Source organism: Octopus bimaculoides, chromosome 10, assembly GCF_001194135.2.
Source record: "Octopus bimaculoides isolate UCB-OBI-ISO-001 chromosome 10, ASM119413v2, whole genome shotgun sequence".
NCBI classification, from domain to species: domain Eukaryota; kingdom Metazoa; phylum Mollusca; class Cephalopoda; order Octopoda; family Octopodidae; genus Octopus; species Octopus bimaculoides.
Genome location: NC_068990.1, coordinates 25140113 through 25155751, shown reverse-complemented (window position 1 = coordinate 25155751; position 15639 = coordinate 25140113). Strand labels below are relative to the sequence as shown.

General features: G+C 36.5%; 1 protein-coding gene across 5 annotated transcripts in view; it reads left to right on the top strand.

The window, feature by feature from the left end:
* LOC106880784 (microtubule-actin cross-linking factor 1, isoforms 1/2/3/4) overlaps positions 1-15639 on the top strand; it is a 158214-nt gene that overhangs the window by 35853 nt on the left and 106722 nt on the right. For all 5 annotated transcript variants that reach the window (XM_052971076.1, XM_052971075.1, XM_052971077.1 and 2 more), the window contains exons 24-26: positions 3949-4032; positions 8366-8575; positions 9906-15588. In XM_052971076.1, coding sequence (XP_052827036.1) covers positions 3949-4032; positions 8366-8575; positions 9906-15588 — 5977 coding nt within the window. The remainder of the gene's footprint in view (positions 1-3948; positions 4033-8365; positions 8576-9905; positions 15589-15639) is intronic.

The following is a 15639-nucleotide window of genomic DNA, read 5'->3' as shown; positions in this document are numbered from 1 at the left end:
CTCTCTCTCTCTCTCTCTCTCTCTCTCTCTCTCTCTCTCTCTCTCTCTCTCTCTCTCTCTCTCTCTCTCTCTCTCTCTCTCTCTCTCACACACACACAGAGACAGTGTTTCTTTGTCATTCTCTCTCCCCTTCCTTCAATGATTTTCCAAATCTACTGTCATTCCTTTTATTTTCTCCTCACTTTGACTCTTACCACCACCACCACCCCTAGCAACATTCATTACCTCTTTCTCCATTTTTTTCTCCTTTCCTTCTCCTCCTCCTTCTTTTGTCACTGATTCCAATTTATTTATCCTTCCCTCCCTCCTCCCTCTCTGAAAAACGATTCTGCAATACATGTCATTCTTCCTCGTGGTATAATATTAATTCACTGAGAGGAAAAAGACAGTTCTGACATTTTGGGTAGGGCCCTTCATCAGACTGAAGTACATCTGAAAACCAGCACCTTTCATCAGATATCTACTGCACCCATAATGATAAAAATGAAACTGTATGTGTGTGATGTATTAATTGACAGGGTTAATTGAAAACTATCTGCTCCTCAGGTAACTTGAGCTTTGCTGATCTCTTCAACATCTCAGCTCCCAGTTCTTGTATGTGTGGGTGTAGGCATATGCGTTACATACATAAATTCATACACACACACACACACACACACACACACACACACACACACACACACACACACACATGCATCCATGCATAAACCCACATATTTATATACGCACACTTACAAACACTCACACACATATAAATACATTTGCATGCATACATCAACACACATATTTGCATAAAGACATTTTCTTTGCTCTTAATTTTCCTGCTTAGATAAAAAGGAAATATGAAGTTTACTCATCAAATTAGAACAATGTTTTATACACACACACACACACACACACACACACACATACATATATGATTTATAAATTATGAAGACTGGAAGCCAAATACCAGAGGAATAGTTAAGTAGCTACCTGTGAAGGTAGACATTCCAAGAATATCAGCTTTCTTCAACTTATCTGTGTTATTACATATTTTTGAAAACATCTTCAATTTCAACTTCATTGTTGCCAAAATCCTAACCGTTCTATTTCAAGCTTTCTGCCCCTTTCTCCCTGTGTATCTATCAATATGCCTGCTTATGTGTCTATGTGTCTATCTATCCTACATCTTTACTTGTCTGTCTGTCTGTCCCTATCATTCATAGATGTGTGTGTGTGTGTAGTGTATATCGAATATTTCATGTTTAACTCTATATAGCACACTAAAATACGATTTTCATTGTACATGTCAAAATGCTTATGGCGAACGTGTTATTCTAACAGGAACACACTGTGACAGATCCAAATTCTGGGTCATCTCATCACTAGAGGCTAATCTCTAACTAGCAGCCAGATTGAATATGATTTGCAATTAGCCATGAGACATTTTAAAATCAACTTGAATGAAATGCCAGTAGCCTCAAAGCTTACATAGATGTAAGCATTTTATGTATACAGCTAACATCCTAGTTTAGACTGCTAAACTTATTCAATCTTTTAGCATTCAGTTTATTCTGTCAAATGTAATCCTTATTTATTCACACAGTTTTGAATTAACCCTGCATTATCTTGTAGCTTTGAGATTTCAATGATATAATTTATTTACTTTTAAAATGATGCAGGATAAGTGTAAGAGGCTGGATCTGACTGGTTTGAACATAGAAGAACATAAAATATTTTGGCTGGATATGACTGGCTTAAATATTAACGGGTTAAGCACTGAGATATTTAAATATAACAATACATTGGCTGAAACAGTACATTTTTGGTTGGCTTCATTAATTTTTTTTAATAAACTCTTTAGTTTTGGAACATTTTTTGTTCTAAGAATCATTAATTTTATATGTAATCATTACCATCAATGTTTTACTTTGATTTTTCCATGGTTGTTTGGGTTGGATTGGGTTTTTCTAGCACAGCATCTTGCTATTTGTGGTTCTTCTTCATCTCCTTCATGATCCACTTGGATCACCTGGCACTTCTTTACCCAACTATCATCCTTCATTACACATCACATATTCATATCAGTCCATTTTCTCCCTTGCATATTACATCTGATTCCTCTTGTAACCCAACTTACCACTTAACACATTTGTGCTCCATTATTGTAACACACTAACATTCCACAAAACATGCATCTATCCTTCCCTCATCACCATTGTAGACATCCACAAGATTATCCACCATCTTTCCAACAACAACAACAACCTTGGACCCCTTTTTGAATTCCATATGTCTAACACCCATGGACCTGCTTACAAAATCAAACGACAACATGGCACCCGTGACATTCAGAAACATTTTTTGATGCTTAGAATTGCTGAGGCATGGAATAAACTACCTGCATCAGTTGTTACCTGTTGGGACACTACATCCTTCAAAACTTTCATGCTTCCTGAAATTCACCAACAGTACTCTAGATGTGTTTCCCTACCCTTTTTTTTTTTAAACAACCCATTAACTGTTCACTTCCTGTGCATGATTCTATGTACTGTTCATGCACATTTGGCTACATTTTCCAGTGAGCTGTAGTGCACCTGAGCACTGTATTACAATAAGTTCATTTGTTGTTGTTGGCACTCCGTCGCTTACGACGCCAAGGGTTCCAGTTGATCCGATCAACGGAACAGCCTGCTTGTGAAATTAACGTGCAAGTGGCTGAGCACTCCACAGACATGTGTACCCTTAACGTAGTTCTCGGGGATATTCAGCATGACACAGTGTGACAAGGCTGACCCTTTGAATTACAGGCACAACAGAAACAGGATGTAAGAGTGAGAGAAAGTTGTGGTGAAAGAGTACAGCAGGGTTCGCTACCATCCCCTGCCGGAGCCTCATGGAGCTTTTAGGTGTTTTCGCTCAATAAATACTCACAATGCCTGGTCTGGGAATCGAAACCGCGAGTCCGCTGCCCTAACCACTGGGCCATTGCTCCTCCACAATAAGTAGTTTTAATATATAAAACCTACATTTTACTGCTATCCAACATTATCTTCCATTCCCCAACCCATCCTCAACTCCCAATCATTCCATCAATATTTAGTTACTTTCTGGGTTTTACATCTACAGGTGTAAATATCAAGCAACAACATGTACATTCTATTTTAAACATTTTTCTATTTTCGGGTTTATTCTCAGACACCAGAAGGAAATTAGATATATTAATGACTTGTTCTACCTATTTTCTTCTTTTTATATTTATTTTGAAATTTCTTCTCATATTCTTCATTATTTCTGTTAAACATTTCTCTCTGTGAATAGAGATGAATATCAGTTAGATTTAGGATTGGTTCTACAAAGGTTCCATTTCTATGACTATGGAAACCAACCTACTTCAATTTCTACATGCAAGCAACATCTCACTTCAACATATTTTACATGTTCTTTCTATAAAAATCTCTTATTTGAAAGAAGAATGTTCTCCTCTTTAATAAAACATTGTAAAAGCTTATTAGTTTCATTGAAAGAGTAGTTATTCATCAATAACTATAATAATATTTTAGTGTGGTGTTAGGATGTTGCATTAAGATTGTGGTTTCAATTCCCAGACCAGATGATGTTCTTGATCAAAAACACTTTTCGTGTTTCTCCAGTATACTTAGCTGTAAATGAGTTCCAGTAATAATTGGGAAGTTGACCCTGTGACAGACCAGCATCCCCTCCAGGGAGAATGCTGTAATCTCAGTCACTCATATGCCATGGAAGCTGGGTTAAGCTCAGGCCTTATGAGTCCTGGGGTCAACTTTGCCTTTCATCCTTCCAGGGTTGATAAAATAAATACCAGTCATGTACTGGGGTTGATGTAATCAACTTCGTCTTCCCCTCCCAAACTGTTGACCCTGTGTCCAAATTTGAAACCATTATTATTATTTTATTATTCTGAAATAAAGTGTGTTGGTATTACAGGCAATCTACAATGCTCTGGGAGAGCGGCGCCATCAGATAGAAGCAATGAATCGTTACGGTGGACAATATATCCGAGAGGCTAAGGTAAGCTAATCAATTTTAAAGTTTTGATATACGGAATGTTATTGTTACAATTACTATCTTAGCCCTGGATCAGTTTTACTTATAGGCAATAACCAAGTTGCATGCGTTTATTTGCTGGCATCTAATATTGTACAGAAAGTAATGCATGTAACTCTCTTGACAAAATGTTAACTTCTTGTATTTTTAGAGAGTTCTAGCATGTTTGTTAAATGTTGAATAAAAAATTGTTTGTTTCTATATTGCTATGTATGTTTGTGTGTGTATTCACATTTCCATTTTAATGTATGTGATATTTAAAGCTGAATTGCCTTGACAAACCAAAAAAAAAAAAGATTTTTTTATGTTTTATCAAATGCTTGTCCCTTAAAGAATATGAAATTGGATGGTTTTAACTGAGTTTCTTAAAACTCACCAATATTGCAAAAACTTCTTGAATTAATTTTTTTAATTTTATTTTGCTTTCAATGTAAGCACACAAAATCTTAATCCATTACTCATGTCTAACCAATCTGTCTCCCTGAATATATTAACCACCAAAGACCTTTTTTTTCTTTCTTTTTTACTATCTCTTTTTTTTTTTTTTTTTTTTTTTTTTGCCAAACTAAAGTCTTCCCAATAATCATAACCATTTTCTCTCTATTGCTATTCGTTAAATAGTTTTGCTCTTCTTTTCAGTTAAGAGATTCTCTCTGCCTCTTTCTTCTAAGTGACAAGCTTACTAAATGTTTATACATATTCTTTCTTCAAATCTTTACTCTTTTTAACTTTGTCTATCTTGAGTGAACATAGTGACTGGTGCTTGCTTGTTTAAATTTCGGCTAAATCAGCAAAACCTGGTAAGAAACAATATTTCTAGTCAATCACCAGCTGTTGGATAATGACATTCAGATCCAGCTACTGGAAGCTTCATTGATGACAATTAAAAAAATCAATCAGGTTCTATGTATTTAGTCATATATCAACATTTTGATATATATATATACAAACTGATACGTGTTTTATAGTTATTTTTTAATACCTTTCCTAACTTAGATGATATATCATTAATATACTAAACCATATTTGACAAAAAAAGCTCTTCAGTGTATAGTAAAAATATATATAGTTTAGATGGCAGCATTTGGGATATCATTCTTTGTATTGGTTCTACTTCGAAGATGGTAGTTAGATGTATTGAGGGGATCTGGTTACTATGGTGATCAGTTTAAATGACTGAATTAAAATTATGACAGCTGTGTCCAAATTATAGCAGACTGCCATATCATTCCCACCACTGCATTTAATACATCTTAATGTTGTATGATAATGCATAGTATGGTCTCCAACAAACTGAAGTTCAACATTGCAGAGAGACTTTACATGTAAAATATCTTGTTCGAGTACAACTGACTAGAATTGTGCAGCAACAACTTTTCCTGGGCCTTTTATAACTTCCTTCAAGAATTTGGTTTAAGAAAATGGAAAAATAATTTCTTCATTCTAAATGTAAAATTCAGAAATTTTTATCTTGTGTAGTGTAAACTCTCAAGTCTTATTCATCTAAACCTGAACAATACCAAGGTAACTACTGAATTGTTTATGCAGAAAAGGGGGGGAAAAAAACCAAGTTGTTAGCTTGCTTCTGTACATTCAGAATTGTAAATTTTTTAATCAAATTCCTTGCTGATGTTACAGAAACAATGAAGCTATGACTTCCTTGAACATGGACATGATATATAATCTCTGTAAATTTGTGTATCACTTCTTTATAAACTGAATGAACTGCAAAAGGATTAAGTAAAACTACTATATTAACTTTACACTGTTAACATCAACCCTTCTAACACTGCCCTTGGTTCTACGATACAAACTTCCTGTTTTAAAGTGATCTAAATTAGAATCTACCATCAAAATTTCATGTTAATTTATTTTCCAAACACCAGCTTAATGTCGAGAAAATTATTTTACTAAATTCTTCATTATTTTCAAAATAAATTGAAACAAAGTGTGTTTCAACAGGAATGTGGTAACGAAAGGGCTAAAGTTAAACTTAATTTCAGTTTTCACATTTATAATCCTGCTTCATATTGACCTGATTACCTCCCTTATAATAGCTGCAAGCAATAGTGGGAACCACGTGTGTTTAAACGTTTCATTGATCAACATTATTTAAAGTCATTGATCATTTTCTTTTCTTTCCTTCTTTCCATGAAGGCCAAGATAAAACTAGCTTCTGTTATAAACTGCACAATAAGGTCTACTCAAATAGGAAGAAGCAATGTTTTAATGTTGTAGCAAAGTTGACTGAACTAGTTCCTTGACTCACACTTCTGTGTTCAGGTCGTGCTTTGAGTCCAATCTAAAATACTCTGTAGTTCTTCATTGATTTATAATAGTGAAATTCTTCAACCACACAAGACCTGGTGCTGGTGTCAAGAACAGTTGATACAAGGAAGCAAACCCAGTATTTCTTCTAATGCAGACATCTTTTAAATCATTACCATAATGACATTTTAAATTGATTTTGTAAGAATGAAGATGTGGAGAAAATAGGTTTTCTTTTCTCTGAAGGGTAGCTTGTTATTTGTGTAAATATACTTTTGAGACCAAATTTATTCCCAAATTGAATATCAGTAATTAGTTCTGTAGATCAGATATCCTTCAGCTGGTGAAGTTGACATTTCAGCACCAAGTCTAGGTAAATGATTATGTATGTGTATGTACATATCAATGTGTGTGTGTGTAGATGTGTGTGTACGTAGTAAAACTGTTAGTATTTGTAGTTATTATTGCACCTGCATGTGAACCAAGATGTCATAAGATATTTGCATGAATCCTTCCTCAAGCATGCATCATGAAGTATTCCAGAAACAAACAAAAAAAAAGTTTTGTTTTTGTTGTTGTAAATGTGTGCATGTCTTGTAGTTTTGAATTCAAATTTATTTTTGTATATTTTAGATATTTATCTAAATAAAATATATTATGTACATTTTGAATATTTATATTAACCAATGTCTTCTTTGAAAATCTTTGAATGAAGTGTTCTTCAAAAACCATTGTTGTTCACTGCAGACTTTTAATTATCTAAAATGATACTTTGTTTTCATAAGTTATGTTCCTAATGCTAGCTTAATGATAATTAAGTTATTTTAGTAAGTTCTTTGTTATATTTTAAATTAATTGAAAGAAACAGAGCATCTCAAAATAAATACAGTAACAAAAGGGTTAAAAATAGCCTATTGGTTTTTTTTTTATATAATGAAATTTTATTAGGAATTTTTTTTTTTTAATGTTAAAATATTTTGTTTATTATAGAAGTATAACCAATTTATCTCGCATAAACATTAATAATAAAATCTTATATGCACCCTGGTTGAGAACCACTGGTTCTATTGTTTAGCATAATGCTACCTCCTGCTCAGTTGGTAATAACCTTAGTCTTGTAAGATACTTGGTGACCTCACTAGTGCTGGTACCTTAAAAAAGTAGCACCTAGTGCACTCTGTGGTTGGCATTAGGAAGGATATCCAGCTATAGAAACTATGCCAAAGCAGACATTGGATTATGACATTGGGTCCTGTCGGGCTGTCCAATCCATGCCAGTATGGAATATGAATGTTAAAAGATGATGATAATTGATATGAATAGACTAATCATATTGATTTCTCTGGTTGTTTTCTAACATCATGTTCCGTTTTAATGTTTAGATCTGTTCAATATTTTGTCAGCTCTCTGTGGCATGTTGAGTATCTCCAGCATAGAGAAATAGGTTCACCATTTAGATTCAGCATTATGGAATCTGTACAAACAGGACTTCTGGAGACATTCCAGGATTGACCCAATCAAAGCATGGCATTGATCATTAAAAATACGAAAGAATAAAATTCATAAACAGCAAGTTTCCCATTATTATCATATAATTCATCTAAGAGAAATAAGATTGGGAATACTTTTTCAGATTTTGTCTCCTGTGTAAATGGAATTTCTCAGGTTCTGTGAAGTTGTCTCCCTCTAATTTAGTGGGGGGTCTCTCTCTCTCTCTCTCTCTCTCTCTCTCTCTCTCTCCCTCTCTCTCTCTTTACCAAGTTTGTCTTTCTAGTTCTACAAAGTCTCTTTGTCTCCCATTCTATGGAATCCCCCTCCCTCTAGTTGCTCCTTTCTTTCTCTCTCTACCACTCTCTCTCTAGTTATATGAAGTCTTTTTCATAACCTAAAAATACCACAAAGTCTTTTTAGTTTCACAAAAGTCTCTCTTTGACTGATTTGAACAACACCACATCTGTTCTACACTTAATTTGTGTCTCCTATTTTCACTGGGACTGATTTAGTTTTCCTCTTTGCCACTTTTTTGTAGATTTATGACAAGAAAATGAAGCAATATGCAGACAGTCTGCTTTCATCACAGACCAATGTACAACAAAGTACTGACCAGCCAAATGGAGCTGAAACTATCCGAGAAGAACTGGACTTGCTCAATACTACCTATATGAATATGGTTCAATGGACTAATAACCGGCTGAAAGACATCACTTCGATTTTGTCTGAAGCTAATGTTGATATGAAAGTAAGTGAATCTTACTTTTAAGTTATTTTTAAAATATTTGTGTGTGTAAACATGTAAAAAGATGTATTTGCTGTGGATATATGAGAATATATGTGTAATATATGTGCTGTGTGTGAACATGTAAATATATTTCCAGTGTTTATATGTGTATTGAAGGCATGTGGCTTAGTGGTTTGTGTATTTGGCTGATGATTGTAAGGTCATTTGTTCAAATCCTGGCAGCACATTGTGTCTTTGAGCAAGAAACTTTATTTCACATTGCTCCAGTCCACTCAGCTGGCAAAAATGAGTTGTACTCGTAATTCAAAGGGTCAGCCTTGTCACATTCTGTTTCGCACTGAATTTCCCTATAAGAGAACTATGTTAAGGGTACACGTGTCTGTGGAGTACTCAGCCTGTTAATTTCTTGAGCAGGATGTTCTGTTAATCGGATCATCTGGAACCCTCATCATCATGGTAAGCATGTGAACATATGTACAGGTGTAGCTTGTGTGGTTTGGTAAGTTTGCTTCCACTAGCGTAGCTAGGGGAAGGGGCGGTAGGGGCAGTCCACCCCGAGTGACACTTTTAATGGGGCACCACTTTTGGGTCTGCTGTAGGCAATAATTGTTTTTGTGGGGTCCAGGGGTGGAAAACGGAAGGGCCACCCCAGGCGGCATACACTCGAGCTATGCTAGTATTTGCTTCCCAGCCACATGGTTTCAGGTTTAGTCCCACTGCATGGCAACCTTGGGCAAGTGGCTTGTACTGAAGTCCTTAGTAGACCAATGCCTTGTGAGTGGATTTAGTAGAAGGAAACTGAAAGAAGCCCATCATGTATGTTTGTGTCTCCTTGTCTTGACATTGCATGATAGTACACGAGTGCTACTGTCTTACAAACAATGTCGTTCATTATCAACATTCTGCAAAATCATGTCTGGTCATGAGAAAATATTTCCTTGCTTGGAAACAGGTTAAGTTTGGCAACTAAGAGGGCATCTGGCTGTAGAAAATCTGCCTCAATAAACTCTTTCTAACCCATACAAGCATGGAAAAGTTAGTACTAAAATGATTTAAAGCAATAACATTGAATATATGTGTAATATATGTACAATGTACATGCAGCAGATACATATATATATATATATATATATATAAATATATATATATATATATATATGTATGTATATATGCTGTTAGTGAACATGTGAATGCATGTGTATTGCTTCTCAAACACTTTTTTGTTGTTTTGTTTTTTTTAGGGAAGAGGGGAGGAATCGTTGAATTAAAAAAAAAACTCTTTTTCTTCTTTTATTTCCCTTATTTACATTTTGGTTTTGTCTTGTTTTAGTTTCAAATGGTGATTGATGAGAATATACCACTGCTTCGAACATTCCGTGCTGAACTAGCTAAACGTTCTTCAATGCTTGTTGATGAAGACATGCAAGGATTCTTTCAGCAACTTGATAAATTTGATAGTCTTGGCAGTATTCCTGCTAGCTACATGAGCTCTTCCTCCTCCTCTTCAACTACCATAGCATCCAATCAGCCTTCAGCAACATACACAAGTAGCACATTTGTCTCGACAACTAAAACCTCCATAAAACAAATGCACAGACCTAGTCGAGATGCTAAAGATACTCATTTATCAAATATTTCTGAAATGCCAGAACCTTCACCATTGAATGGTGATGTACATGTTGAAGGTGATGCAATGCAAATTTCTCAGATTCCTGTGAAAAATGTCCAAAACGTTATAAGCGTTGCCAAAACAAAACTTGAGACAACACATGGTAGTATTTTGGAGAGTTTAGTTGTAAACCCACAGAGCCAGATGAAAGTCAGTTTATATGAAGCATTCCAACAAGGTATAATTGACACGAGGTCTGCTACGTATGTTGATCCTCTAACAAAAGCCAAAATAAGTTTGTCAGAAGCAGTCTATAAAGGTTACTTAGATTCAACTTTATTCCAGCAACTGCACCAACCCTGTGGCCTTGTTGATCCTAATTCAAACCAACAGTACACACTAATAGATGCTGTCAAGTTAGGTCTTTTGGATCCACTAAAGTGCCAAGTATCAAACCCTTTGACTGGAGAAATGATTCCTGTAAAAGATGCATATGGACAAGGTTTAATTTCTCAAAAGCTACCAAGTTTGCTTGGTATTAGCCCCGACATCACTGTCAGTGAAATTACTCAATCACAAGCTCATTTTGGTCTTCAAAATTTCCCAGGAGCAGACAAAGCTCTCGGTTTGGCAGAAATTCTTCAGAAGGGTATGTTTGATGAACTGAAGAGCAAAGTGTGTGATCCAATTTCTGGTCAAGAAATGACAATACTTGAGGCAGTTGAGAAAGGTTATATAAATCCTTCGCTGAAGGAAATCCGTGCAGCGAGAGCAACTCCTCTGATTTCTTTGACTGAAGCTGTGTCCAAGGGAATCATTCACCCACAATCAGGACAGTTCCTGGAAACCAGCTCTGGGAAATGGATGAGCTTATCTGAAGCACAACGTAAACAATTACTTGTTCAACCTATGTCTTTATCAGATGTCATTCAAAAAGGAAACCTCAATGAAGATGGTTTGATCTTTGAGGCTGTCAGTAACCAAGCTATTTCCTTTGCTAACGCTGTCAACCAGGGAATTATCAATACTGATTCTAAAAGTTTGATAATTACAAAGACTAATGACATATTTTCCATCAAAGATGCTCTTCAGAAAGGAATCTTAAATGACAAAGGGCAAGTTTTAATACCAGATGCTGAACACCCACTTTCTATACAAGAGGCTTTGAAGGAAGGTCATATTAAAATTGCCAATGAGTGTGTGTCATTCCCACCTAAGACTATTCTAGACAGTAACACTGGATCTTTGCTGTCTGTCTATGAAGCTCTAATGAACGGAGTTTTAACAACACAAGGTGAGTTTGTTGACTCACAAACTGGAAGAAAGCTTTCAATAATGAATGCTGCCAAACATGGTTTCCTTGATGAAGAAATAGCCTCGAATTTGACCAAGAAATTACTTGAAGATCCATCTGGCAGAAAACTGTCAGTGATTGAAGCCATAAACATTGGTATGATTGATATTCAGTCTGGAAATATTCAAGACAAATCTGGTAATATGGTACCCTTACAGAATGCAGTTACTGAAAATATTCTCTCACCAGAAAAGGCTCAGATGATTTTAGAATTAATAAGTCCATTAATTATTTCTACAACTGTTACAACTTGTGTGTCGTCTGATCAAGTAAAACCACCTGTCACTGCTATCACAATCTCTGAAGCAATTTCCAGAGGTCTTCTTGCAGAGCAAGCTGGCACATTTAAAGACCCTAATACAGGTGAAATTATGACTATTGAGGATGCCATCTACCGAAAATTACTTCGTTTGTCATCAGAGTGGCCTTCCAGTAATGTCCCCGGACAGTTTATCAAAAGCAGCATTGATGAATTAGATGAAACAATGGAGAGAACACCTAAGAAACAGAAAACTGCGATTTCTAGTGCAACAGAAAGTACGATACGAACTCCACAAGAATCTCTGAAATCTAATGATTCCATTGTGGAATCTGCTTTTATTAGTAAATCAGCTCAGAACTATACCTTCACTCAAATAGCTTTGACTAAACCTGTCAAAGCCGTCATCTCTGAAGTTCGTAACATGTCAATCAAATCTGTGGTGGACCCTAAATCTAAAAAAGTTATTGACGTAGATGAAGCCATCAATAAAGGTCTCATTGATTTAGGTTCAGGTTTATTTTCTGATCCCACAACAGGTGATAACATTCCTATAAATGAAGCAATCAGAAAAGGTTACATAGTTGCAGAATATACAGTGGAGCCACCTACAGTGGCTGAAGAACCCATTAAAGAAACTGTCGCTTTTTCAATAACTGGCGTCCTGCACCCTGTCACCAAAGGGAAATTATCTGTTAGCCAAGCAATACAATTAGGAATCCTTGATCAAGACAGAGGACAATATGTAGGAATTAAAGATAATAAAGAATGTCGAATCCCCATTAGTCAAGCAATTGAAGCAGGTCTTGTTATTGCTGAAGACTTAAGTACTGTGCCAAAGTCCATTAAACCAGATTGGATCCGGGAAACAAAGACATTCAACTTAAAGAGTGTGGTCCACCCAGTCACAAATGAAATTATGACTGTAGCAGAAGCAATTCACGAAGGAATCATTGATGAATCCCGTGGTCTTTATGTCAATCCTCTGACCTTGGAAAAAATCATGATTACTGAGGCAATTGAAAAGAAACTCATTGATGCTGAATTGTCATTTGTTACACCAAATGTTGAACGAGAAGGAAATCGGATCATAACAACAAAACAAACCACCATGACTGTCTCTGCTGTAGTGGACCCTAGAACTGGTAAGAAGATATCAGTAAATGAAGCTATCAAAGATGGTATATTAAATTATTCTAAAGGATTGTACATAAACCCATTAACAAAAGAAGAGATGTCTCTTGAAGATGCTATTCCAAAAGGATTACTATTTACTGAAGAAACAAGAGCTCCTGTTAACAATAGATCTGAAATAAGTAGTATCCATATAACTGAAGATGAAGAAGCCTTTGAAAGTACAATGGTTGAAGATGTGTCTTCACAAACTGTCACATTAAGTATTACTAGTGTTGTTGATCCACTCACCATGGATCTTGTCTCCTATGACAAAGCTGTTGAAAGGGGGGTGCTGAATCTACACGAAGGCCTCTATACAAATCCATCAACTGGAGAGAACATGTCCATCACAACAGCACTGGAAAAGGGTCTTATTCATGGAGAAGTCACTTCACAGCAAAGGGAAGAAGATATATTGAAAAGTTCCATCATGGCTGAGTCACCTGAATTTCCATTCAATAAAGTAACATCAGTTATTGATCCTAGAACTGGAGCAGAGGTGTCTTTATCAAAAGCTATAAAAGAAAACATAATTGATGTTGACAATGGAGTATTCTTTGATTCCCGTTCACATGAACGGTTGAGTCTTAATGATGCACTGAATCAAGGTTTTATAAAATTATCCAAAACAACTGACATCTCGCAACTAAACATCACTGAAGATGAGAACAAGTTTGAAGAAGATTTTGGGGAATCAAACACTGAAATCCTTTCTCCAAGGTCTCCAACAAAAGTGGATATGAAGTTAGAGAAATCAGAACTAACTACATCTAGTCCTTTTGAGAATGAGTCAATTGCTACAGAAGCTATTAACATTGAAGTCGATATAACAAAGAAGAGAGATGACAAATTTTCAACTCCATTTTCAGCAGAGAGACAACCTGAAGAACCTACACCTGGGTTCTCGTATGCTGAAGGAATCAAATTAGGGTTTATTGATCCACAAACTGGTTTAGTAAATCTCCCTTCATTGGAAAAACCAATCACTCTTTTGGAAGCTATTGATCAGAATGTGATAGATCCCAACAAAGTTGCTATCCTTGATGTTCAAGGAAAACAGACCCTTACACTGGAAGACTGCTTTAAAATGAATAAACTCGATCCTCAAACAGGTAAAGTAAATGATATTGAAACTCTTGAGTATTTACAAGGTCTTAGCAGTGCTCAAGATTTGAAACCAGTGAATATAATTGATGCTGTTTCTCTTGGAATGTTTAATCCTGAGACTAAACTATTTTCTGATAAACTAGGCCATACTTTCACCCTTGAAGAAGCCATCAGGGATAATATTATATCTACTGACTTTACAACAGTAAAAAATCTTTCAACTTCTGAGAGACTCCCTTTTGACTCAGCCTTAAAACGAGGATTAGTAGATAAGCGGACAGCAGAAGTAACAGACACTAAACATTTATGTAAACTTCCTCTGACAAAGGCTATTGAAAATAAGATTGTTGAAAGCATGTACGATCCAGAAACTGGGGGATTATATGATCCGAAAACAAAACAAACTGTTCCAGTTAAATCAGTGATCACAGAAGATCTTCCAAGTGGGTCAAAGTTTGAAGTTTATGACAGTGAAAGAGGAGAAACTGTCCCCTTATCTGTTGCAATTCAAAGAAATCTTGTCAACAAACAGACAGGGGAGGTGATTGATTCTTCAAGCAATAAAACTTTAAGTGCCAAAGAAGCTGTGAAACTTGGTCTGCTAGCAACTGTAGGTGCACCAATTATAGGTACTGCTCTTGCTGGTAAAGCTATTTACGATGCTGTTAAGAATAAAATTAATGAAAAGTCTGCTAAAGATGCTCAAGAAAAGACATCTACCAGATCGCAATCTAAAAGTCAATTACCATCATCGGGCCCTGATCAACAATCTGATAGATCAAAGAGAGAGCAGATACCTTCATCAACATCTGAGATGCTACAGCGAGATCAGCCAACAACTGATGTGCCACAGAGAGGCCAGCCACCATCGACAGCTGATGTGCCACAGAGAAGTCAAACACCATCAGCAGGTGATGTACCACAGAGAGGCCAGCCACCGTCAACAACTGATGTGCTACAGAAAGGCCACCAACTACCATCAACAACCGATGTGCCTCAGAGAGGTCAAACACCATCGACAACTGATGTACTACAGAGAGGTCAAGCCCCACCAACAGCTGATGTCTCACAAAGAGGTCAAACACCATCAGCAGCTGATGTCCCACAGAGAAGTCAGCCACCGTTGACAACTGATGCATTACAGAGAGGTCAAGCCCCGCCAACAGCTGATGTCCCACTAAGAGATCAAATACCATCAGCAGCTGATGTCTCACAGAGAGGTCAGCCACCATCAACAGCTGATGCATTACGGAGAGGTCAAGCCCCACTAGCAGCTGATGTCCCACAAAGAGGTCAAATGCCATCAGCAGCTGATGTCCCACAGAGAGGTCAGCCACCATCGACAACTGATGAATTACAGAGAGCTCAAGCCCCACCAACAGCTGATGTCCCACAAAGAGGTCAAATGCCATCAGCAGCTGATGTCCCACAAAGAGGTCAAATACCATCAGCAACTGATGCATTACAGAGAGGTCAAGCCCCACCAACAGCTGATGTCCCGCAAAGAGGTCAGATGCCATCAGCAGCTGATGTCCCACAGAGAGGTCAGCCACCATCGG